The 27441-nt window shown below is 36.2% G+C and overlaps 1 protein-coding gene across 2 annotated transcripts; it reads right to left on the reverse strand.

Annotated features, from left to right (window-relative positions):
• Window positions 1-485: 485 nt before the first annotated feature.
• Window positions 486-26168, reverse strand: LOC131165446 (ras-related protein RABC2a-like). Of its 2 annotated transcripts, none has more exons than XM_058123284.1 (6): window positions 25785-26168; window positions 22797-22865; window positions 16903-16968; window positions 2629-2750; window positions 2397-2525; window positions 486-1021 (listed from the first exon to the last, which is right to left on the reverse strand). In XM_058123284.1, exons 1-6 carry the CDS (start codon window positions 25912-25914, stop codon window positions 911-913), a joined length of 627 nt encoding a protein of 208 aa, XP_057979267.1. In that variant the 5' UTR covers window positions 25915-26168; the 3' UTR covers window positions 486-910. The 2 variants fall into 2 exon arrangements, with proteins under 2 accessions (XP_057979267.1, XP_057979266.1); XM_058123283.1 differs by having other exon boundaries at window positions 16903-16983; window positions 25785-26157.
• Window positions 26169-27441: the final 1273 nt, after the last annotated feature.

The raw sequence follows: 27441 nt of genomic DNA on the forward strand, positions 1-27441 counted from the left end.
GCACCCACAATTTCCTGCAATAACTAACAAGTAAGAGTAAATCCAATAGGCTTGGGGTCTCCGAGTGGGCCTCTCAACCACTAGAGAATAGTACTTGGAACAACAAAGATTTTCATGCTAAGAATAGCATACCTCATCGTCCAAGGAGAGGATATACGTTATATAGAGTGCGAAACTTTAGTTTGAAATGTCTTTCGCTTAATAGATAGAAGGCGAAGTGTCGCTTTGTAACTAGGCCTTATTTTAACCATCCCAATCTCCTTGGTCTATTTAAATATTTCATACACGTTGCACTTTTGTTACCAAACACTTAAGATTAATTTTTACTTTCTAACGACTCCATTTTCACCAAGGGAAATAAGTTGAATTAATTAACTCTTTTTCATCACTCCCTCTTTAGAAAATTCCTTCCATCAATCACAATGACCTAACTAACCCTACGAGGGTGCGTCCACTTATTGGCCTAAACCCCGAGGACCTTCAAATAGACCTAAAGAGATTCTTTTATTGTGAATAAAAATGAAAATGCAACAACCAGTAAGGCCATGTCTTGCTTCTAATGCAATCTATATACATCTCATGTCCAAACAAGTAACTTACAAGCCATCGTGCATTCAGATACTGCACCTAATAAAACTTACAAAAATGGGGTAGGAAAACCATCAGATAGCAGGCATTATACAACCCTTATCCAAAAATTATTATATAAACAGCAACAGCACTGGCTCCGGTGCAGACATATGTCGAAAATGTCACCAACTAGCACCATTTGATCATGAAGACGCATGGGAGGATCAACCTGTAGAACGGGGACCTCAAAGGACTCAACAATTTTGAATTTGTGAGTTGGTATATATATATTGTATGCAGTTTCCAGACAGCCATCCATCAAAGTGAGCTAGCATTTTGATCAAGAACAGCAACCACGGCTGTGAGGTCCTTCTTGTCCTTGTTTCTGCTTCATAATTTGTCTCTTCACTACCACAGATCCATCCCTTAATAGACTAGGTGCCTCAAGTATCTGGAGAGTAATCTAAATTGGTCAGTCTCAAAGCAGCATTAACAAATAAGAAGAAAACTATACAGCATGATGCATTAATTGCTATTTACTACCACATAAGTTTCAGAAGTTACAGCAGCTAGCAATATCATATGGAATATGAACATAAACAGCACATGCACAATAAAGTTCAGTATGCAATTTTGTTGATGATCAAGAGAATGCTGTAATATTATTGTTTGAGGATCATTGTTTTAGTGATTTATACAGCAAGCATGAATGACTAGCCTTGTGGGAAAAGGTGAGAAGGCCCATCTCAAAAGTCAGAAGAGTATCATTTAATACACACACACACACACACACACACCAAAAAAAGCACCCTATTTTAATAGACAAGAATATCACTGTAAATGTGGTGCTCATCTAACTAAATAATTATTTTTTCACAAGCTCTCTTGGGAATGAATCAATCTCTACTGGACAAAAGTAATTTTGTATTTCTTTAGAAAGACTAGGCAGTGGTCAGAGTGTTGGATTTGTTGTCTACTGTAATTAGCTTTGACAAAAGAGTTACAAGAGGAACATTGAAAATGGCTCAATTTTGGTAGTTTAACACAGGGGTGGCTGACCCACTATGGGGAGGCAATCAATTGCCCAATTCTTTGGTCACCCAACCACCCAACCCCCTTTTTCAAAGGGATCAACCGCCATATTGGGAACTTATGAGAGGTATTGTTGAGAATTGAAGTCATATTATACGGACTTATATACAAGGATCTTGCATGGTTTTAGGGTTTGTGAGAGGGTATAAATGCTAGGCTTTTACAGGAGTAGGAAAGGACGAGACCAGAAATAGTGTGAGGAACACTGTGTATGCATGTCTGTGATTTGATTTAGTGTGTAATGGGGAGTCGGGATGAGTGAGTGTCTTTTACTTTTTGCCATGATAGTAAATTGGATTTGGTGTGTGTAAATCATGGACATAGGCTGTGTGAAGCCCAAATTACATTGACTTTTGTGTCAACTTTAATTTTTATTCTCTTTTTGCAGTTCATGATTGTACACCATTGTTTCAAGAAGGAAAATGCATTGTTCTCGATACTCATTTTAACTTTCAACTGATTGAAAGATTATTGTATAATAATTAGGTAGCAAATATAAGATGATGATAAGTTGCAAGTAGTAAATCAAAACAGTGAAGACAAATAGTAACACAGAGCCTACGCTTCACAGAATGTGTGATCCAGACATGCCACTAGAAATAATGTCTGATAGTTGGCCATCTTTATTCAATCCAAAGGAAATAGTTGAAACATTACAAAAATTTAACAACCCAGCAGAACATATAGCAGAGAAAACTTAGTGGAGAAAAAGCATTCCTTTTTTGAGACTATACCTTCAAAATGAGTTCTTTAAAGCACTGCTGAATGTTCTCTCTAGTTTTAGCACTACATTCAAAAAATGAACATCTATGCTCCTGTGCAAGAGCCATCCCCTCTTCTCTAGTTACAGCCCTTTCACTTTCCTGAAAACCATATATGTCAGGTAAATGAGGTGCCTTCATCTTATCTAAAAGTCATATAATTCTACATGGACGGTAGTATAATGCTAGAAAGAAGCACAATTACCCTATCAACTTTGTTTCCAACAAGGATTCTGACACATTCGTGATCAGTAGAGTAAACCTCTACTTCCTTCGCCCATATATCCAACAAGTTTGTGAAGGTTTCTCGTCGTGTTACATCATAAACTAAAAGGAAAATTAAATTGCAAACTAGTCAAAAATCTGTTCAGCATGCAGCTATATTGCTACTTGACGCATAAAATCAGAGCCAAAGATTTGAAGAACTAAATAAGTTAAAATATATGCAAAAAAGTTAATTTTCATGAATATATGCTTCCACGTGTCCATTGGACAATCATGTAGTTTTCTCAAAGCATTTAATGGAGAAGACAAATATAATTATCTATCTTATGAAAAACTACCCATGTCTGCAACAAGATCAGAGAGTGTATCATACAGGCTCAGAAAATGTGTGGATTGAGCAATTTAAATCAAATGATGCGGACTATTGAGGAGTAAATTCCCATAGAATACAAAGGAGATTAACTTATTTTCACATATTGGATCTACTTCTCTACTTTCCCTTTTTTTAACAAGTTCATCACTTCATTTACGTTTTTGCTCTAATGGGAGAAGATTATGCTTCCCTACATCTGATATAGCAACTAAGTTAGCAACCGTTTCCCTCAATATCAAGATAACTGAAATTATATATTTTTTCATATAGATATTCTATGTTCTTATCTCCCATTATCATTTTCTTGGCCACTCCTCTTTATCTTCTCATGCCTTAACTATAGAGCAAGTCAACCACCACATTTGTTTTGGCACATCAAGCATTGATGCTGTCAATAATTACAATTCAAGCAGCTAATAATGTGATTATGTAATAAGATATGGGTTCCAGTTTGACGATACTAAAATTTCTGTAAATAGTAATACAATAATACTTCACCAGCATTTCTTCTCCTTTTTTTTAAGGTTTACAGAACAAATGATAATCATACCAGATTATACAGGGCGAGTCTCACACACTTACTCTCACACAGCCCCTCAAAGGGTGGAACCATGTAATATCTTCCTCTATACAACAATTGCAAAAGAATTCTTATTTGTTGGGAATTAACAAAAAATTCCCGAAACCTGTGAGAAACAAAATAGAGAAAGAATACACGCCAAAGAAAAATCAATCACACGCACAAGACAGTATTTACGTGGTTCGGCAATTTTGCCTACGTCCATGGAGTTGCAGGGATTTCACTATTATCAGGAAGAAAAATACAGAGAGTGCAGCAGTACAATGCTCTCTCTCTCGCTCTCTTGTGAAGTGTGACTGCTTACCTTAATCACCCCAAAAACAATCATTTTATATGTTGTGCACAGGGTTCCGAATAGGCTACAAAACGGGGCCCAAAAGAAAGGTCCATGGACTAAGCCTTAGGATAGAAATCTCTCATTAAAGAAAGATCGGGTCATCATCCAGATTTAACGCAACAAGGCTCTACAAAAGTCCAACATTATCAGATTTCAAGTCACTTATCTTTTAAGAGCCGTTTGATATCACAGTCAAAAATCATGAAAACAAAAACCAAAAATGGAAACTAAAAACCAAAATTAACAACCAAGTTAGTATTTCGAAAACTAAAACAAATTTTAAAAAACAGATTGAACAAATGCTCATTTTTGTCTTTGAACTAGTTAACAATTAAAAAATTAAATTAAATTTAAAAATTAATAAAATTAAAATTAAAAATATCATAATAAAAATAGAAATTATTATAATTATTTTACTTAATTATTATATTTGAAAATTAATTGTTCAATGCTAAAAACAACAATCTTATTGTACATGACAATTGAAAATAGTAAAAATATTTTGTCTTCTATTCTTTTTGTCAAATGTCAGAAAATGTGCCTTGAATTCCATAATCCAACTTGTATCCCATGATCCAACTTGTATCGTTCCCTAGTCTGACAAAATTTGAAGAAAAAATTGAAATGAAAATTTTCATGTTGTCAATGGAGGGCTCCCGGCTTGACAATACATACCCCCAATTTGGTGCAGTTTGACATTTTGTGTATGGACCAAACCAAGGTTTGAGCAGTGCCATCTGGGTTTTGTAGGGTTGCACTATGGTTCAGTTGTTTTCCCTTTTTCACTTTTTACCTTTTTCCCTTTAAGACTAGGCAAGGGTTTCAAAAGGCAAATCTGTCCTTGTACCATGCTTTGATTATGGTAGTATCTTTGCACCTATCAAAGTAGAACACAGGCCAAAACACATAAATTTTTGTGTGTGCGTGTGTGTGTGTGTGTGCGTGTATTTTTCTCGTCTCAAATCTCTCTATTTGGTTTTCTGTTGCCCTAAGAACTCTGTTCTAATCCTGAGTTTGTAGTAGCAAATGATCCTAGTGTATGAGCACAGGAAAACAAGTAAAGTGATTGTGATTTCTAGAACTATGTTGAGATTGCTAAAGGTGGAGTCGTCGGCAGCCACTGTCCCAGCCGCTTCTGTTGACATTGAAGACCGTCGGACACCAACCTTGCCCACAATGCTGATATTAAGCCACCAACCTTTGAATTTTTATCCCCAATCCATGTATATATATATATATATATATATATATATATATATATATGTGTGTGTGTGTGTGTGTGTGTGTGTGTAATCGGTGTGCAAAGAGAGTGTTGAAGCTGTGCGTAGTGTGTAAGGCAGAGTGGAAGTTGTCTTGAGAAAGAGAGAGTAGAGTTTAGCAGAGCCGCTCATCCTCCTTGCAATTCTCCTAGTTTATAGTGAAGTCGTATGTGCTCCGTGGACGTAGGTTAGATTGGACCGAACCACGTTATATCTTGGTGTTCAGTATTTTGCTTGTGTGTAATTATTGCTCCTAGATCCATCCCAACAATTGGTATCAGAGCAGAGCTCAGATGAAGCCACATGCGCTTACACATGCCACTAACCGTTGGACGACGTTGACACGCGCCCCCACGCACTCTCACGCGCCTCCCGGTGATCGGAGATTACCCTCACGCTTCCACACGTGCCGGCAAACTCACGGCGAAGATTGGAGGAGGAAGAAAGCTGGTGTCAGCATGACGTCAACATCCGAGTCAATGTCCGCGTCAACAAGGCATTAGCACCACATCAGCGGGTCCACAACCACGTCAGCGCCGCGTTAAGTCACCACAACAACGCCGAGTCGGTAGCACAGTCAATGCCACGTCAGCTGGGACCCATGCCACGTCATCTACGACGTCAGCAGTGGGCCCACAGTACCACGTCAGCAAGTGGACCCCCACACTGCCACGTCAGCGCCAAGTCAGCAATGGACCCCACGTTCACATTAGCAGACGGCGTCAGTTAACGACGTCACTAACGCCGTCAAAATATTCCCTCAGTCAAGGGGAATATTCCGTTATCTTTGACCAGGCTTTTCAGAGTCATTTCAGGTCTGTTTTTCGAATGACTTGAACCATTTCTGAGGTTTTTGGCTATTCCGGATCCAACCGTGTTGTCCGTTTGAGCTAATTTCATCTCTAGATCAGCGAATCGAGATGTCGAACGAAAAGAGCTCACAAATCGAGATGTTTGACGGCACCAATTTCAGTTTCTAGAAAATGCAGATTAAGAACTACTTGTTTGATAAGGAGTTGTACTTACCATTGAAGGAAAAGTCAGAATCCATGAAGGAGGGCGAGTGAAAATTGCTTGACCGAAAAACTCTCAGAGCTATCAGAATGACGTTGGCAAAGTCTGTTGCCTTCAATATCAAGCACTTGACATCCACCAAGTCTCTTATGGATGCGCTCTCCAACATGTACGAGCAGTCATCAGCAGCGAATAAGATACACTTGATGAAAAGGTTGTTTACCATGAACATGTCTACAGGTGAAAGTTTAAGCAGACACCCGAATAATTTCAACGAGCTTTCGGATCAACTCAACTTGGTTGGAATTACATTTGAAAGTGAGATCCGTGCCCTATTGATTCTTAGTCAACTGCCTGAGAATTCGAAAGGTGTTGTTACTGCGATCAGTAGCTCCACAGGAAAATCGAAACTGAAGAACTACGAGGTCATCGACATGATTTTGACAGAAAAGATAAGGATGCAGTCAAACAATGCCTCCACTTCAAGTACTTGAAGTGCAATTCATATATGTATACATAGCCTTCTCCAAGTCAAGAACCCATATCAAGAACCCATCATCTTGTTGATCTATAGGAGGAAAAAGGAGGAAAAAAAATCAACTGTTACATAATTGGGAAGCAGTGGAATTGCTTAACAACTAATATAGAGGATATTGGTTTGTTTTATTGTGAAAGGAATTGAATCTTGTGTGAAAAATAGTCATGAAAAAGCAAGATTTCATTTGAAAGATGATAATGAAAGGCAGTAGTATATCATCTATTTCTTTGCAATGTGAATAAATAGCTAGTATTCTAGCTGGAATTGGTATGGAGATGTCATGTTCTTCTTTTTACTTCTAGGAGGGAAACATTCCTCTGATTTGCCACTTAAAAGTACAATTTGTATGTTATAATTAGTGGTAGGGGTTGTTACTTGGCCTAGGAATGCAAAAGTTTTGAGGAAGGTATTCCTTTATGCAAATTGTTGAGAGTAACTACTTCCTCGATGATGAGAAACTATGATATTCATGAATCATGATGATAATGTTTATGATGTGATGTTAATTGCCATGTTCATGATGATGTTGTAGGATACCGATCAACCATGACTCTTTGTTCTATTGTTGAAAGTGAATTCATAAATTTTCTATCACATATTATTGTTTTTTTTTTTTTTTTCTCCTTTCCTTCGTTGAGAAGGATTTTCACACAATATTATGGCACTTGTTGACATACAAAAGGCCTATGACAGTGTACTAATGGAAGTTTCATGATGGGTTCTAAAAAAGGAGGGAGTATATAGTAGGTATATAGATGTTATTAAGGATATAAATGATAGGGTAATGCCAGGTGCTATTCATGGAATTTTCAATCACAGTAGGTGTCCATTAATGATCTACTTTGAGTCCTTATCATTTTAATTTAGTTATAAATGAACTTGCCAGACACATCCAGATGACGGTTGAGAAATTCTTACAAACACTAACTATTTGAGAAAATAGATCCACATGGAGGAAGAGTTTGGCCATAAATGGATGTGGACCACCACTCCTCGGAACCTCTAAGATCAGGCAAAACCAATGGAGAGAAAACTTGACTAGGCAATCCTCGAGATGCAACCCTCTTGCCCTATATAACAAAAACAATGAATTTATAATTAGGGTGTTGTGTTGAAATATGATGCTCTGGCTTGTTTGAGGATTCATGTTATTATATATTTTTAAACTAGTTGAAGTCAAAGAATGGCTAATCCAAACTACAAGCGAGAGAAAGATAGAAGGTGGAGGGCTTCAGCATTGTTGGGGTTGGGGGGTGGGGGAGGGGGTTTGGATTCTTTGGAAGCAGACTATGCTACGTCTATTTTATGAAAAACTGATAGAAGGCACCCCTAACTTTTAGTGGGCATTTGGTTCATAGCATCTTTTCATGATTCCGAAGAATGTGAATTTGTGATGCCCATGGCATCTTATTCTCACGTTTGTTCGAGCATGAGAGTTTGATGTAGCAGGAATGTTCATATTCATGGAATGAAAGGATACGCATGAAATCTGGGCACCCTATTCCCACCCTTCACATGGGTAATTTTCTCTCATTCCCATGGAAATACTACTTTTTGAACCAAATTGCAGTCCTATTTTAGTGGGTTGGACAACAATGCCCCTATAATATAATATTATCACACTATTGTTTTATTCAAAATAATATTTTTTTGAAAGGATGAGTGAAAGTTAAACGAATATTAAACTTCATCCTTTATGTGAACAGCATTGCAGATTACTATCCATAATTCACCGAATGACTAAATCTTTTTTATGGATAGTATTATATTATATGAATTGAAGATTGAACTACTAAAATACATGCTTGTGTTGAACACCAACAGCATGGCTGATGCAGTATATTGTAAATTGCATGCTGGTAGTGGATTTAGGTTGTTGCATGCTTTAAATGATTTATTTGCTGAAAACAACCAAGTTTCAGGTACAGGTTTTATGGGAAAATGTCCAATTTACAAACGGCATGCTGCCGAAATTTCGTTAAAATTTTTCCAAAATAAAACCATGTACAAAGATAATTGTGATAAAATGAATGTTAAAATATTTTTGAAAGGATGAGTGAAAGTTAAACGAATATTGAACTTCATTTTTATGTAAATAGCATTGCAGATTATTATCCATAATGAACTGAATGACTAAATTTTTTTTATGGATGATATTATGTTATATGAATTGTAACTTGAACTACTAAAATACATGCTTGTGTTGAATGCCAATTGCATGGCTGATGCAGTATATTGTGAATTGCATGCTGGTAGTGGATTTAGGTTGTTACATGCTTGAAATGATTTATTTGCTAAAAACGACTAGATTTTAGGTACAGGTTTTATGGGAAAATGTCCAATATACAGACGGCATGCTACTGAAATTTTATTAAAATTTTGCCAAAATAAAACCATGTACAAAGATAATTATGATAAAATGAATGTTAAAATATTTTTGAAATGATGAGTGAAAGTTAAACGAATATTAAACTTCATCATTTATGTGAACAACATTGCATATTACTATCCATAATACATCGAATGACTAAATCTTTTTGATCGATGATATTATGTTATATGAATTGTAGATTGAACTACTGGAATACATGTTTATGTTGAACGCCAACTGTTTATTTCCAACTTATCTCCTCCTTCATTAGCAAAGCCTCAAAATCATTCTAAAAAGAAAATCTCCTACTAACTAAATCTTTTGAGATATTTACCCAAGTCTTTTGCATGATCAATATCCTCAAGTCTCCCTTAGAGTATTAGACTTTCAAATGTACACATCACCAAAGGAATTCCTATTCCATCTTTTCAAGACCAACTTTAAAGATGCCAACCTCTTCATAAACCTAAAGCTCTCCCACCCCTCACACAAACAATTATTCCAAGATCCGTATATAAAGGACAAAAAAAGAAGGACAAGAAACACAAATATCATAGAAGAATCCAAAATAAGAGGACAATTATCAGAGACCAGCCTAACATAGAACTCTTGTCATAAACTAAGACCGACCTCCTCCCAATCACACAACATGTAAACCTATCCAACCAACCAACAAAGCAACCTAACATTGGACAAAGGAAAATTTTGAAGATCACACCCCCAAATAAATCTTCCAAACACTATAGCCTAGAAGTAATACAAGAGCCTCCCAACTCCTTAACTGAAGATCGAACAACACTAAACTCCCAACTTAAGACCCAATTATGGAAACGAAGATCAAAAGCATAGAAAAAATCTAGTCAAAATAAATATATATATCCATAACAAGTAGGTTCATATACTGAAGAAAACCACCACTCACATTTGCTGTCAAGACTCCAAGCAAACAGAAAGACTCAAAAGCCCAAAGAGATTTTCCACCCTACTGCAAAGTGGCACATCTAGTATCCCAATCCACAATTTGAGCCCGAGGAAGACACTAGGCACTCCTAATATTTGAACTGCATATCCCAAATGCTTCCCAAAAGGACACCTATAAGGTTTGTTTCCATTAACAAAATTACATGATGAGAAACTCAAAATAAGCTCTCAAATTGCCCTAAATTTGTTCACATCCCCAAGACCCCCAACATAACTAGGAATTCACATAAAAAACTATAAACTAAAACCCACCCCCCACCCCAGCCTTCCCCCACCCTTCTTAATCGTATAATAAATGGATGAATTCATCTTTTGCAAGCCCTTTCAATTTTTTTCCTTTTTTGTATCATCATACCTAGAAGTGATGTTCACACTATCCACTTAACCAAACACATAACTAATTTTTCCCCTTATCTTTCCTTCATTGGCTCTCAAATTTGGTTTGAGAGTTGTTTAGGGACACTCTTCCTCTCACTTAGGTTATGCAACATCCTTAGTTGTATGTTGTGTGTGTTTTTCATTGTCTGCACTCATAAAATTCATTACTGGTTGGATTATTGTGCACTGTTTATTGTAAACAACTAGGTTTGGAGCATATCTTTATGGAAAGTGTCCTATTTACAGACGAAATGCTACCAAAATTTTTCTAAACTTCTATAATTTTGGAAAGCGTAATCCTATGGACTTTCATGCATATCATTGTCTTTATTTTTGAGTCCTAAGGTTGTCTTGAGCACATTGAGTATCTGTATGATGCAAAAATCTTGTGAATTGCATGCTTTTGTGACTTGCAGGTTTGGGAAATGTTCTATTTATAGACGACATGCTACCGAAAATTTGTTGATTTTTTTCCAAAATAATCAGTCATATACCATATTTGTGAGAATGATTATAGTGTGCTGAATGTAAAAACATTTTTGACATGATGAGTGAAGTTCAAATGAATTTTGAACTTCATCCCCAAATTTATTTTTGCATATGTTGAGTGAAAATTCTATCAATCATGGACTCATTTGCATTATTTGATTATTATAGTTGTTTTTGAGTCCTAAGGAAGTCATGTAAACCATGAACATCACATTCTATTTTTTCATAGAACTATATTCAGATACAAATTATTTGTGGGATGCATGAACACATTACATTATTTAATGCTTATTATATGAAGCTCTTGTGCACTCATAAAATTCATTACTGGTTGAATTATTGTGAACTGTTTATTGTAAACACTCAAGTTTGGAAAATATCTCTATGGAAAATGTCCTATTTACAGATGAAATGCTGCCAAAATTTTTCTAAACTAATAAAACTTAACTATTTAAAATTGTATCATTTTTTTTAACTATATCCGAATGTCCAATTATTTTGCTATCAAATCATTGATACTTATAGTACGTATATATATATATGTTCAAAAATCGTATGCTAATTTTTTTTATAATTCTTAATTTGTAAGGTTTGCAGTTGTCACAATATCAACACGATGTCATGCACTACAGTCAGATGCAGCTTTTGATTATTTTTTTGAATTTTTTTGGTTATCTGAATAGATGAAATTTATGTATTTTAATTTGAATTTGTATAATGTATTTGTATTTGAATTTTAATTTGAATTTTGAATTTTGTTGTAATTTTTTTTTTTTTTTTTTTTGTTATTTGAACAGATGGAATTTCTGTATTTTAATTGAATTTGTATTTGTATTTGAATTTGAATCAGAATTTTGAATAATTTATGAATTTTTCAGTAATTATAGTTTAATGTTATGTATGCGAAAATGTAATTACAAATTTTTACAGGAATTAATGATTAAAAAAAATTATTAATTTTAAATTATTAGTGACGGTTTTAAAATTGTCGCTAATAATCGTCCATTTTTTAAGTATTAGTGAAAGTTTCAAAACCGTCACTAATAATAGAGTATAAGCGACGAATTTCAAAAGTGTCACTAAGGCCCAAGTATTAGTGATGGTTTTAAATTCGTCACTAATAGTATATTATTTGTGACGGTTTTGAAATTCGTCACTAATACTCTACTATTGGTGACGGTTTTGAAATCATTAATACCCTACTATTAGTGACGGTTTTGAAATTCATCACTACTACTCTACTATTAGTGATGATTTTGAGCCGAGCCAATGCAGAATTTATAGTGACGGTATTAGGATTTTAGTGACGGTTATAATCTGTCACTAATACTCTATTATTAGTGACGCTTTTAAAATTCGTCACTAATAATTATTAGTAACCGCAGTTATGGCAACTAATTGAAAACCGTCACTAATATCGATTTTGTGATTATTAGTGACGGTTTTGATCCTTCACTTATAACCTTATTTTTTGTAGTGAGTTCAGCCTTGAACGTGGAAAGCAGAGGGAAAGTAAGCGGGCATGGGCGATCAAACAATGACGGCAGATTTAGGACCAGGTAGTCTAGATCCAGAAATCCCAAAGGTTCCCAGGACACAAAGAACTTTGAGTGCTGGAACTGTGGAAAGGCTAAGCATTTCAGAAACCAGTGCAAATGTCCGAGAAAGGAATCTGAGGCGAAGACAGAAGCAAATCTCGCCTCTTCCTCAGGAGTAAAACATGCACTGATATGCTCTTTAGAGAGCAAGCAGGAGTCTTGGGTCTTAGACTCCGGAGCCTCATTTTATGCCACTTGCAGCAAAGATTGCCTAGAGGAGTACACACCAGGTAATTTCGATAAGGTGTACCTTGGCAATAATCAACCTTGCGACATAGCCAGCAAGGGAGTTGTGAAGATCAAGATAAACGGGTCAGTATGGAAGCTGAAGGATGTCAGATATATTCCAGACCTGAGAAAGAACTTGATCTCAATTGGTCAACTGACAGATGAGGGATACACGACAACATTCATTGGCGATGAATGGAAGGTTTCAAAGGGTGTACTAACGATTGCACGAGGTAAGAAAAGCGGAACACTTTATTTGACCTCCAATGCCTACATGTCTATTTTAGTTGTTGCAGGAAATGATGATAGCAACATCTGGCACCAACGACTTGGTCACATGAGTGAGAAGGGACTCAGGGTGATGCACTCAAAGAGAAAATTGAGTCGTCTACAGTCAGTAGAGATTGACATGTGCGAGGATTGCATACTCGGGAGACAAAAGAGGGTTAGTTTCCAAACACACACACGTACCCCAAAGGAGTCTAGAACTAGTCCACTCAAATGTATAGGGACCGACGCCCGTCTCATCCATAGGCGGAAGGAATTACTTTGTCACGTTCATTGACGATCATTCTCGGAAGGTATGGGTTTACTTTCTGAAGTATAAGTCGGAAGTCTTTGATGCTTTCAAGATTTGGAGAGCAATGGTTAAAAACGAAACTGGTTTGAGAATCAAAAAGCTGAGAACCGACAACAATGGTGAGTATGAAGACACCAGGTTCAAGAAATTCTTCTATGAGCACGGTATCAGGATGGAAAAAACTGTGTATCAAGAAATGCACCTTCATCGGCTACGGTGAAGATAAGGATGGGTATCGCATTTGGGACGATGAAAATGAGAAGGTGATCAGAAGCAGAAACGTGATCTTCAATGAAAAGGTGATGTACAAGGATAGACACACAACAGAACCCACTAAACCAGTTCAAAACAAATCAACCTATGTAAACATGGATGATGTCCAAGAAGGTGTCGGGACACAACAGCAAAATGCCGAAAATCCTCAGGTAAAGGAACCAGTGGGACAAATCGTCGCACCACCGCCTCCTACTTTAGCTCCCGAGCTTAGGAGATCTTCTCGGCCCCATGTACCAAATAAAAGGTATATGAATTATTTACTTCTTACAAATGGAGGAGAGCCCGAATACTATGATGAAGCATGTTAGGTGGCAGATGCGAGCAAGTGGTAGCTTGCGATGAAGGATGAGATGAAATCCCTAACCTCCAACAAAATGTGGGAACTAAGTAAGTTACCCAAAGGTAAGAAGGCTCTTCACAACAAGTGAGTGTACAGGATTAAAGAGGAGCATGATGGCTCCAAAACGTACAAGGCTCGATTGGTAATCAAAGACTTCAAGCAGAAGGAAAGAATTGACTATACCGACATTTTTGCACTAGTTGTGAATACAGAGAAGTTGAAGTTGTGCTCAACTTCCGTTGGTCTTCATGCTTGAAGACAGATGTAAGTACATCATTTACCTATACACTAATTGAGATAGTGCCTCCGTCTCCAAGTGGGAGATTGTTGAGATTGCTGAAGGTGGAGTCGTCGGCAACCACTGTCCCTGCCGCTTCTATTGACATTGGAGACCCGCAGCCACCAACCTTGCCCATAATGCTGACATTAAGCCACCAACCTTTGAATTTTACCCCTTATCCATGTATATATATATTTGATGTGTGTGTGTGTGTGTAATTGGTGTGCAGACAGAGTGTTGTAGTTGTGCATAGTGTGTAAGGCAGAGTGGAAGTTGTGTTAAGAAAGAGAGAGAGTAGAGTTGAGCAGAGCCGCTCCTCCTCCTTGTAATTCTCCCAGTTTATAGTGAAGTTGTGTGTCCTCCTTGGACATAGGTCAGATTGGACCAAACCACGTTATATCTTGGTGTTCAGTATTTTGCTTGTGTGTAATTATTGCTCCTAGATCCACCCCAACAATTGATGCGACGATCCTGTGCTCAACTTCAGTTAGTCTTCATGCTTGAAGACAGATATGAGCACATCATTTACCTATACACTAGTTGAGATGCTGCCTCCGTCTCCAAGTGGGAGATTGTTGAGATGTAGAATGTGAAGTCGTCGGCATCCGCACCAACTAGCTGTTTTCGTTGACGTTGGAGACCGGCGGCCACCAACCTTGCCTACCATGGTTGAATTTAGCCAACTGCCCTTTGAATTTTTACCCCCCATCATGTATATATATATGTGACGTGTGTGTGTGTAATTTGTGTGCAGAGAGTGTGCAGAAGCTGTGCGTATTGTGTGAGGCAGAGTGGAAGTTGTGTGAGAGAGAAAGAGAGTTGAGTTAAGCAGGTGCTCCTCCTTTTCCTTGTAATTCTCCCAATTATAGTGAAAATTTGTGTGCTCCGTGGACATAGGTCGGATTAAACCGAACCACGTAAATCTGGTGTTCCATTTTTGTTTTCTATTTTGCTTGTGTGTGATTACTGCTCCTGGATCCACCCCAATAAACTATTGATGTTACCTTCACCCACTAAAACTTGAGGCACTTGAGGATCTCGATTTTGGAATGATAAATATAAGCCTTTCTAGTGGATCATGTATGACATATCATTTTGAAACTCCAAAAATAATCCATCTATTATCTTCCACTTATGTATGGTGAAAAACTAATGCTGCCGTTACATTGCAGCCTTTTGGCAAAGTCAACGGTGAGCCAGACAATCTTCAACATATGCATGCTCAAATAGCCTAATGAGTCTTCTGAGATCCCACATCAGACAATTGATCAGTGTTGGTGTTGTTAATACATATTGGTTTTTTCGCTTGATGGTATATTGGTATTGAACATACAACAAACAAAAATCAATGTAAAAGTTTAAGAAGTGATGGTACTAGCTACAAGGCCTGAGATAGCATCACAATATTAGTTGAAGAGGAGAAGAATTATACAAATCAATAGGTGATTTCATGAAATCCTAAAATGTCCAAACTATGAAAAATGTATTTTTTTTCTTTCTTTTCTGTTCTTCCTTTTTCTTTTTTTTCTTTTTTTTTGGGGGGGGGGGGGGGTTGGGGAAGGACCCTTCATCTAAATCAATCCTAAACATAATAGAGTTTCAAACCCTACATAGAATGCCTTATAAGAGAAGATTGAAAATCTCATTAATGCTTTTGCTGCATTTTTCAGGTGAGGGAACTTCATTAGGTTCCATCCAAAACATAATAGACTTTCGATTCCTATATTGAATTCTCAATAATACTTTGTCCTGCAGATATAGTTTCCTAAAGGCCAGTACCTATGAGCAACATTAAGCATTTCAGACCTCCATTACTTTTAATTAGACATCCCTAGTCCACTTTGAGAAGCTAACTTTAATTTTAGAATTTTTTTTACGAAACTGTACCCCATTCAGTGTTAGAAGTTAAGATAGAAAGTTTTGTGAAAGATGAGTGTCCGAAAAAAATGGAAGGAAAACACTAGCAAATGGCGGCTTAATGCCATGAATTTTAAAACAGGGAAAAAAAAAAGGAGTAAGCAGCAAAAGCTCATATCTCAAATTATTTGAATACTTGGAGCTTCAAAAATCCCTGCACTATTTCATGGTAAGAAATTCCTAATTATATCCAGCAGCATTGAATAATATCATGCAGTGTTAACTGCATATGTTGGAGTAATGAATGAGCAGGCCCTGTGGCACAATATCAGAGCAGTAATAAAATAGGACCAAACTCAGTTTAAACAACACTCGTGGTACACAGTACGACCAATATCAAGAAGAGCCCAGATTCATAACTAGTATATTCTGGGTGTTGCATAGATGTGTTTAAACAAAAACGGAATTGTGCTCCAAAAATATCAACGTTTTTCCATAGTAAGAAATTTCTTTATTAAATATAATGACGAGGAAAATTATCATGAAAGCATTTGTACATATATGTTAGAATCCAACGAATCCATGTCTTTACATTTGATATTAGGCATGATGTATAACATAAGGAATTACTAATTATATTACCATATTAAGTACTAATTATGACCTATTTGAAGTTCGAAACCCTAAAAACTTCAAGAATTCAAAAAATTTAAGAAATTATTATCACCATTTATGAATTTGTAGAATGAAATGTATCATGTTTGCAATGGCATACCCAAAATAATTCCATGTGCGCCTCTGTAGTAAGAGCTTGTCAATATTCCAAACCTCTCTTGCCCAGCTGCAATGAAACATACTGATAAATTTGCATTCAATTTGCTCTTCAAAATAAAACTTTCTATTCAGTAAGTGTCAACTATAACACAGTAAGTGTCAAATACAATAAAAACATATTGAAATGTCTTCTGAGAGCACCATTATCCGGTGAAATGACAGAAGTCTAAAACTAACAAGCACATCTCCTACGGGACAAGCAAAGAGAATGCAAGGATAAGCCTTTAGAGCAGTAGTTTCCTACAAAATTAGTGTAGTACTGAATCTAAATCACCCTTGTCTAGACCTTAAAATTATAATAGGACTGAACCCAAATCACCCTTGCCTAGACCGGCTATGTAACAACCTTTTCTTAAAAGTAATTTAAGACTGCAAAATAGTTCACAAATTTGGTTCCAAATTTAATGCTGCAAAGTGGTGTGCAGCTATTACTTTGAAGTGTCCAACCATATCTCATGAATTTAATTAAAATAGTTAGAGTGCCTGTAGTAAAAGGAGAAATTGTGATGTGGAATGAAGGTAAGGAAGGACAAATATGAAAATTAGGTGCTTATGTTTGTAAAATTTGTGAAAAATGTTTGAGTGACCCATAGGCAGGGGCAAGCTATTTGTTCCAATATGAGACAAAAACAAAGACATGGATAATCTTCCTAGAAGGAACTCACTAAAAAAGAGATCCAAATAAAAATAAAGGATCTGTTTTTTTGACATGGAACGGGTATCCATATATCTCTGACTCTTGTTTCTGATAATGATAAAAATATGGCAGAGCCTATTCCAAGAGGTTCTCAGAGGAAATAGGAATGGACGTATTGTTTACATAAGATAACATGATGAATTTATTTCCCAGTTCTCTACTCCATTTTCCATATATTATACGTCCACAAATTCAAGATTCCTGTGCAATGAATTTGCCATTCAGTGATTACAAGTTGTATCATATATAATGTTGTATTTATGAAATTGCAAAATATGAATTTGATGTTAAGGAATTCCAAGCCTCTTTGATGTAAGAGTGATTCGTGGAAGCTAAGATCAGAACACATTGATAAAGATATACAGGATATTACTTGTTTCAACTTCACAAGAAATTTAATAAATATTTTGGCATCAATGTGGTTTTATGCTTCAATAAATATTGAGATTTTGGTGACTCCGCATGTTTTTTCCGGCTGAAAAGAGGAATAAAATGCATTAATTTGCCAATAAAGATTAATATTTTAATATATTACTTAATAGAACCCATCACATGGTTCCATTGATCAACTAATTACGCCTTTATCTCATTGACTTGCATCAAATATGAATACATATCTGCTTCTGTCTTATGTCAATGGATTTAAATTTCCAAGTACACAAAGACATACACCAGCCATTAAGAATAATACAATTTACTTCTCAGAACACATAGAAGCATAAATCGAACAGTTAATTCTTTCTCGTATTATTTTTTGCAAGTCGATTATTGTTGTCTACATCACTCTAGCACCCAATCAAATCAGTTTTTGCATTCTTTCAATTAAATCTGGCCAAGTAGGATCATGTTTCTTAGTCAAAAAGGAAGATCTCTGACTAAAAAACCAATGCTTAAAAAGAAAAACAAAAAACACAATTAGGTAAACTGTTCTGTAGTATTTTCACCACAACTACTCAACTAAGCTCTATGCCCACAAGATATTAACCACATGACCATAGCTTTGTCATTCAGTTCTTTCTAGGACCATATGTTTGTTTCAGTTAATGCCAATACTTCATTTCTTACCACCTAAACCCAATTTCTTTCTTCCCCTCTTGCATTGACTTCAACATGAACCATATCACTCCTTTTTGATGCAGTCATTGATGCAATCAAGGATATCTGATGCACAAGTCATCCTATTTCACCATTATGAGCTATAGTAGTCAAATATTGCACGGAAACTGGAACTTCAAAACTTTCCCAACTGCTCATCCCATGGATGCTGTCATGCAAAACAGCATCAGAGCTTTTCAGGAAAACCAAGTCTCAACATAGAAAACTGGCATAAGCCCAAGAATTATGCTCCCAACAGCTCTTTGAGAATCAAAAGAATCATGGTAACTTTCATGACTCACCAACTTCATACATAGTTGAACATGACTCTAAGAGGACAGAAATTTGAGCATGCTTCTCTTCTCACCTGACAGTTCCTTAGTTGCCTTTTATCAAACATCCACGTCTCACTGGGTGATAATTACTCTCTCTACTTCCTGCATTTCTCTGTTGGAAGAATGGGCAGATCACGAGAATGATAAAAATATGAAATTTTGAAACTTAGAATTTGAAAGAGAAATCAAGGGAGATAAAATGGTGACCTAAGAATATAGTTCTGTTATGAACAAACCTCAAATCATATGCAACAGTAGATCAGATAAACCAGCAAAAGAAAAAACAAAAAAAAACAAAGCAAACACCAAGATTTACATGGTTCAAATTTGAATCCTATGCCCACAGGTGGAGGAGATAATTTTTGCCAGAAACCAAATGGAGGTAGAGTGGAGATCAAAATCACTGAAACACTCAAACTCTAACCCCAAATACACCAACCGCAGATGAAGAGAAAAATGTCCAGACCCTAAAAATGTCCACACACACACACACATAACACACAAAAACACATACATACATACATACATACATGCATGGATACATACATACATTCATGCATACATGACTTCCAAATACGAAACGGATCATTAGGTCAGGTCAAATCCAGACCACATGGGGAAAGACCCTCTGCATAGCTGTAAACATGATGAATGGAACACATAAGCCTAAGGGTAGGAATTCAAGACATACTCAACAGATTCCTTATGAATTTAAGTTATATTGCATATCTAAATCCTCATAAGAAAGTAATGATGTGGATCTGCGGAGATGACCTAAAGTTTATCCACACCATGGGTATCAACTAAATTCTACGAAAAAGTCACTAGCACTATCAAAATGGTTAAACAAATGCCACTTATGTTGGAGAGAGGTGGAGATAAGAGAAGGAAATTTTTAAGTTTCTCTCCACTAATTATAAAAAGCGGTTTCAAAGTCCATTAGTTAAAGAATTTCTTGCATTCAATTCCGTTGCTTAACTTAAAGACAGTCAGCTCATGGGCTAACTCTTCTCCACTTGTCAACGAATATGGCTGAAAGATTAAAATCATTCCACATGCTTTATACATTCAATTTACCACTAAAATCTATTTCTTAACTCATTTATGTTGGGTTTCCTTCCTATGTGTAGGATGGCCATTGCATGTGGCTGAGGTAGAAAATGTGGTAAGCTTTATCATAATCTCTAATTGGGATAAACTTTGTCCTCAGTAGGCACTTGATGAAATAAGAATCTAACTGGAATAAATCTTATTCTAATTAGATTCACTATAGGAAGGATTCTAATTGAGGAATGACACTGATTATACAGCCTGGGGCCCTTCCTTTCTTGTACGCAATTTCCATAGAGGATAAACATAGAAAAAAAAAATTACCAAAAATTATGGGTTTAAGGGGCCTGCGCAACCATCTTGTTCATGACAATTGGATGGTGATTCCTTGTCCAATTAAGCTGAAATTTAGTGGTGTGTCCATGACTAATCCTTCTCCAGTTTGGATGGTGTTATTGTTATCTCAAGCTCTCCAGAGCTGATTTTGTTGCTGGGCAGCAGTCTCTGTTTTTGGGTGAGACCTCTTCATACTTCAGCCTAATTTGATTCCACCTTGATGACTTATGTTTTGCAGGGTGCTAAAAATTTTATTATTCTTGATAATTATGGTTGATATATACCTCTAATTTCTAGGGAAGACTCATTGGTAATCCTACTATTATATAGTGGAAGATTTTAATCAGAATTTATCCCAAGGCTTTTCCCTTCACACCGAAGGGTTTTCCATGTAAGACTATATAGATGTGTTTGGCTGATTTTGTGTTGATCGATTTGCTGATCACTTGGCAGATTTAGCTATTGACTATTATACTTTATTTTCAATAAAGGGGAATTATTATCTTGGGTAGTCCAGCCATCACATTCATACCTCCCTTCCCAACAATTTAAAACTCTCAAATGTCATGCACACAATCTTACACTAGCTATCATGATACACAAATTTCAATCACAAGAAACTATGATAGGACCCTTGGTTTTTATCATAGGGAAATTGGAGAAATTGAAAGGATGGAAAATTTGAAAGAGAAAATAGGGTTGCTCACTTCAAGGGAATTTGCCTCCAAATTAGTCAAAGGTTTTGAATTATGTTATTGCTTGAATGAAAAAGCCTCGTAGGTTTACACATATATAGGGTAGGGAACCCTAGTCCTATTAGGAATGTAAAATATCCTAACCTAAGTCCTTAATGGACTCAATCCTAATTGATTTGGGAATCCTAACAAATTAAATAAAAATCCCAATTGATTTGGGAATTATAACACATTAACTAGAAATCCCAACTGATTTGGGAATCATAACATTAAATAGAAATCCCAATTGATTTGGGACTCCTACACATTAATTAGGAATCCCAATTGATTTGGGAATCCTAACATTCCTGCCTCCTTCAAATCATCCTTGTCCTCAAGGTTGAGCAGCAATAAACTCCAAGAGTCTCTCCTCCAAGGATTGATAAGTTTCCCAGGTTGCATCTTGAGCTGGTACGAAAGACCAATGAACTAAAACATTTGTGATGTCTCGGCTTCTATGTTTGACCGCTCAGTGATCCAGAATTGCTTGTGGCTGCACTTGAACCTCAACAGTAGGTGTAACATCAGGCAAGTGATGCTACACAGTATCTTACTCCCCTAACTTCTTTTTGAAGCAAGACATGAAAAACTAGATGTACCTTAGAACCTATTGGTAAGCCAAGACGATAAGCAGCCGGACCTATATGTTCTAGGATCTTATAAGGCCCATAGAACCAAGGAGACAACTTCATTGAAGAACGAACGGTCACAAATATCTGTCTATAGGATTGTAGCCTGAAATACCTAATCTCCCACTTAGAATCCCCTTTCACTATGGTGCTTATTAGCTTGCTGATTCATATGATCTTGAACTGCAAAAAAGATTTTCCTTGAGGAGCTGAAGAAATTTGTCTTGATCATGTAACTCCTTGCCAAATTCACCAATTTTGGATGATCCAGTTGAATACCTAGCAAGAATAGGGGGAGGTCAACCATAGACAGCCTTGAATGGAGTCAACTTCATGGAGGAATGATAAGTGGCATTGTACCGCCATTCAATTAAAAATCTTGCTGCTAAATAAAATTTGACGAGAAGTTATGAGGCATCTTCAAAATCAAACTTTATTTATCAGTTTCCCAAGTCGAGTTTCCATAAATTGCTACAGCTATCATTAAGATTCCCACATTGTACAAGTTAAAATTTCCTTTAAATAAAAAGTTTATATTTTTTTTTTTTTTTGCCTGCTGTGAGGGAGCTCCCAGTGAACCTGAGCTGCTTAAGCCCGTGCAAAGAAAACATATTGCTAGTGAAAGACAAGGTTCAAAAAGAAAAGATAATTTAAAAAAAAAAAAAAAGATGACTAACAATAGAAGGAGAGCAATGTATACTACTATACTTTTATAACCACCGAGTACTATACCACTACTTTGTTTCAACCTAGCCTGAGGAAATTATATATCTCTTGTTCCACGATCAATAACAATGCAACAAAGACATTTTTCTTTTTCAATAAGAGAAAACTATAAGCAACATTATGTGCCATAAAATGATTAATGGAACACACGAGTAGGCTTCAATTCTATCCATATCTCAGAAGTTAAATTAAAAATTGCAATTGTGAACAACTACTCTAAATCCATCAATTACCTGTGTCCCACATAGTAAGTTTCAACTTTTTCCCACCAACGGTCACCTGCTTGATTTTAAAATCCACACCTGCAGTATTGAATCAATCAAGGCTGACTAAATAGGCAGCTTCAACAATAAAAAAAAAAAAAATGTACATCCATCTATTATATACTTGACATATGTCATAAAATAAAATGCAGAAGGTTAAAACTGAGAATGGAAGAGCATCCTCAAGTACTAACTGCTTTCTGAAGTTCAGCATAGAGTTAAATGAAACACCCACTAACTTCTCTTTTTTTCAGAGTGAGCACAATTATCCACTAAGATTGAAAACAAACACTTTCCAAAGTTCTCATTTGGCAATGGGAACTGAAGCTAAAAGCAATATTTCTAATAAAAAGCAAATGAGCATGGACTACAATGCAAAAAAGAAAAAAGGTTCCATTTCCTTCCTATAAGAAGAGCAAGCCAAGGGCACGAGCGAGTGAAGCACAAAACAAATAGCTGGAACATCCAGAAAATACAGCTTCAAATTTCCTTTGCCATGTACTGACATTACAAATAAGATTCATGTGAAAATTTGGCTTGTAGGGATACATGCAAATAAACAGTAGCCAAAAACAGAAGAAAAGAGAGGGAACATGATAGATTTTACATATTTGGCAGGGGGGCTACATCCATGGATCCCTGTGAGTATGTGACTCCAATATATAGCAAAGCAAAATTGCCTTACGGTTTCAAACCCCTGATTACAAATATAAATAATCCCACGTATGAACCCCAAAATATCCTCTGCAACAATTTTTGGATCCTATGCCTTGACTGAACCTACGATACTGTGTCACAAGGAGTAAAACCTAATGGATTGCTGAGCGTTTCATCACCCAAGTTCATGCATGCAAGGAGGGCACCTTTCAGGGCTCTCTACCTGCACACAAAACTTTCTCTTTGCTTACAGACTTCAAGTGGACCACCTCTCGGAGTATGAGTCAACTTAACAAAGACTAATGTGCATCTGCATAATAATAATAAAGCATGCAGCAGAAGATCTGTCAAAGAGGAGATGGGACAACACTGTCCAGTGATAATGGGCTCATCACTCCAAACTTGAGAGCATTCAAACCTCACCATCTCCCTCTCACGGTTATCTAAGTGGGGGAGGGGGGGGGGGAGAGAAAAAAAAAACCCATCAAAAAAATTTTGGAAGAAAATTGTCATACACATTGGGAGAGAAGATGTTCATTAAAAAGGTGCAAAAAGAAAATAATAAGCTTCTTGACTCTACCATGTTTGACATTTTAATACTGCTCTTGAACCCATATGCAAGAACAAAAAGCAATAAACAAAATACACTTTCTAAGAGAATAAATAGAAGAGATGTCCCGTTAGAAACATCCTCCTTAGAGAATGATAAGTGTTGGGCCCGCCTCATTTAACTCAAGGAGGCAAGAACATGGTGGTTAGCTGCAGCTAGGCATGCCTCACATGGAAGAGGAAATCAATGTCAAAATTGGCTGCAATTTTCGGAGGTCAGAATTTGGCTGTTGTTTGGTGTAGCAATCTCCACCCACCTCTTTGAAAAAGAAGGAAAATTGATCTTTGGAGGGAATTGGTCTGCAGTGATCTCCTCCTGTAAAAAGGAGTGCTTCCCCTCCGTTGTATATATACAGAGAGTGAGTGAAGATACAATAATTGTGAGTGCACTGTGAGTGTGTATTAAGGTGAGTGAGTGGAGTGTGTTGTAATCCTCCTTCACTGTATACCCATATATATATATATATATAGTGAAGTTACTCCTCTCCCGTGGACATAGGCTAAATTGGCCGAACCACGTAAATCTTGTGTGTTATTTGTGTCTGTGTGTGTGTGTGTTATTTGATCTTGGGCGGGATTCATATCCCAACACAAAGTTCTAGCCTTCATAAAGGGGTGGAAAGGGGTTTGGGATGGAGGATGAGCTAACTCCTATTGCATAGCTCAGACCTAATATGCCTCCAATTGGGAAAATTAAAATATATACACACATACATACATAATGAAGAAGAAGAATGGATGAATTAATGAAACAAAAGAGATTACTGTTGTACTGCAGCATTTATGGAAAATCAAAACCAATTCACAAAGCCGTAATTCAAAAGTTCTCTGCAATCAAGGTTTCTTGATTATTAATCAACTCATCAACTATATCAGTATATAAACCTGTGTATGAGACCAAGGAGTTTGAGCTTAGGATTGGACTTGCACGAAAACTGTACTTTTTATTGCATTATGTCCAATTACAAAATTCCAAATCCATGCCTCAAACTCCATGCTCCCAATGCAGCCTAAGAATAGTCTATTTTGCACCAGCTAGTCTCCTCTTTCCTGCACATTAACAAGCATAATCCCATTCAACATTCACCAATATAACCCCTCCCCCTTTTCTTCTCTTCTTTCTCTGAACAGCCTTAATTCACTAATTGGATGCATCTCTTCGTTCATTTCCGTTTCTCTTCACTTACCATAAATCCACAAGGATCATAATACATAAGTTCAAGGTTTTGTCAAAACTGTCAAGCGCAAAATCAGCCTTTTTATTTACAAGAAATCCTTAATAGAACCCAATGACAGCGGTTGCCCACACAGTCATGGCCAAACCCTTTGACTTCCCAGAAGCCGGGGAGCCATTATCGGCATTGACCCTTGATTCAAAACCCAAGACAGAGATTCATATGGCCATCTCAGTCACGGCTGTCACAGAGTTCAGAAAAGGAAGCAGAAACATCTAATATAAACATTTAATCCAAAGTCACGAAGCAGTTAATTAGTAGCTTACACACGCTAATACACCAAACACATACAGAGCAGTTGGCTCATACACGCAGTAGAGCAGCTTTTAGAGAAACGTTTGAATCAGTTTATCCAAAAGCACCATCTGGGTCTTAAATTTCAAAAATAAAAGAAACGAACAAAACCTTTAGAAACCTCGAATCATGGGAGAGGGAGGGACAGCAAAAGAGAGGTTACCAATGGTGGGAGAGAGATCTTGAACAGGGTTAGAGGAGATGAACGAGAGAAGGAGACTGCTCTTGCCAACTCCTGAATCTCCTATCAACAACACCTTAAAGGAGTAGTCAAAACTGTTGTTCCCCATCATTAATTCATACGCAGATAACTGAGCATATCTGGCTTCGTCACCGCCTTTGTTTCTCAGAGTTCCCTTTCTTCTTCTTCTTCTCCTCTCTCGTGGAAATATTGAACAGAGTAGCGTAGGGACACACTCAGAGAGACAGAGAATCAGAAAGAATCAAAATAGAGAAGTGAAAACGGAAAAACTATCTGGAACGAGAGAAAGGCTGTGGGGTTGGCGCCTGGCACAGAGAGAGACAAAGATAGAGACAGAGGGAACTCGGCAGTAATTTACTAATTTCAGTTACTAACTTCAATAGTGAAAAGGACGAACAGAGCAAAAGCATCGGACAGATGTCGTCTTTTGCTGAAGTGATTGTAGACGTGGAACATCCACGCGCCGCCGTGAGAGGACACCTCAGGCCGCCGTGGGGCAGCTTTTGCAGCGCTGGCTTTTGTCGCCTCGTCCTTTATTACCAGTTGCGGCTTTTCAAATACGCCCTTTTCCGCAGCGTGGCCTTGCCAGTCTCTTTGGGTCGGGCAAACGGGTCAGCAACCAACCTTCTTCTTTTTTTTTTTTCTCTTTTTTTAAACATTGACATCTCTTTGAGCCTTAAATTTGGGGGAAAAAAAAAAAACGTATACCTAAATTGAATTTTCAAAAAATCTAGTCACGTTAAATTTAACATAAAGATATAAATTTGATAAATTTTTGAATTTTTTATTAATTTTTTAAAAAATTGATTTAGTTTGAAAATTGGTTTTATTTATATAAAAATAATATATTATTTTTAATTTTATAAGATACGTATAAAAATACTAATATTAGATCTTAACACATTATTGTATATCATTTGTTCAACAAAATAACCTAAGATTGATAAATTTATATAAAAAACATAATATTTACAAAAATTGTGTGTAGCAAATTAAATTTTAAAGATATTGTAGAAGTGTACATATGATATAAATTTAGTTGTGACGAATCAATTTAAGTATAAAATAAAGATATAGACCATACCGATATTGAATAAAAATTTAAAATGTAAAATTTGAATGAAATTTAAATACCTTATTTTATAAAATATCAAAAGTTAAGCAACTATTACATTTACATGTGTTTATGTATTTATATATATAAATATATATTTATATATAAATATAATATTTTTTATTAAAAGCTTACGGTTTCACCAGGTAAAAAAAAATTGTATTCTAGTGTATATATTGTGTTAAACATTTTAAAAATGAGTTCAATCACTTTTATAATATTAATGTATATAAACCTAAATGTAAGATGGTGCACTTGATTCTATAGTTTCTCCGATACTATAAAGGGAATTCCCTTTTTATAATATTTTTTACAAATTCACCTTTATATAAATAATTTTAAAAAAAATTATAATTAATTTATTAATTTTTAAAAAAAAATCAACTCCTTATAAAGCAAGACACGATTCAAACTTCAAATTGATATCTAAAATACCTTTGTAACAACTCATAACTATCATAAAATACTCTTATAATTCATCATACTACACCATTAAATAAATTT

This window comes from Malania oleifera, chromosome 10 (genome assembly GCF_029873635.1).
Source record: "Malania oleifera isolate guangnan ecotype guangnan chromosome 10, ASM2987363v1, whole genome shotgun sequence".
NCBI classification, from domain to species: Eukaryota; Viridiplantae; Streptophyta; class Magnoliopsida; order Santalales; family Ximeniaceae; genus Malania; species Malania oleifera.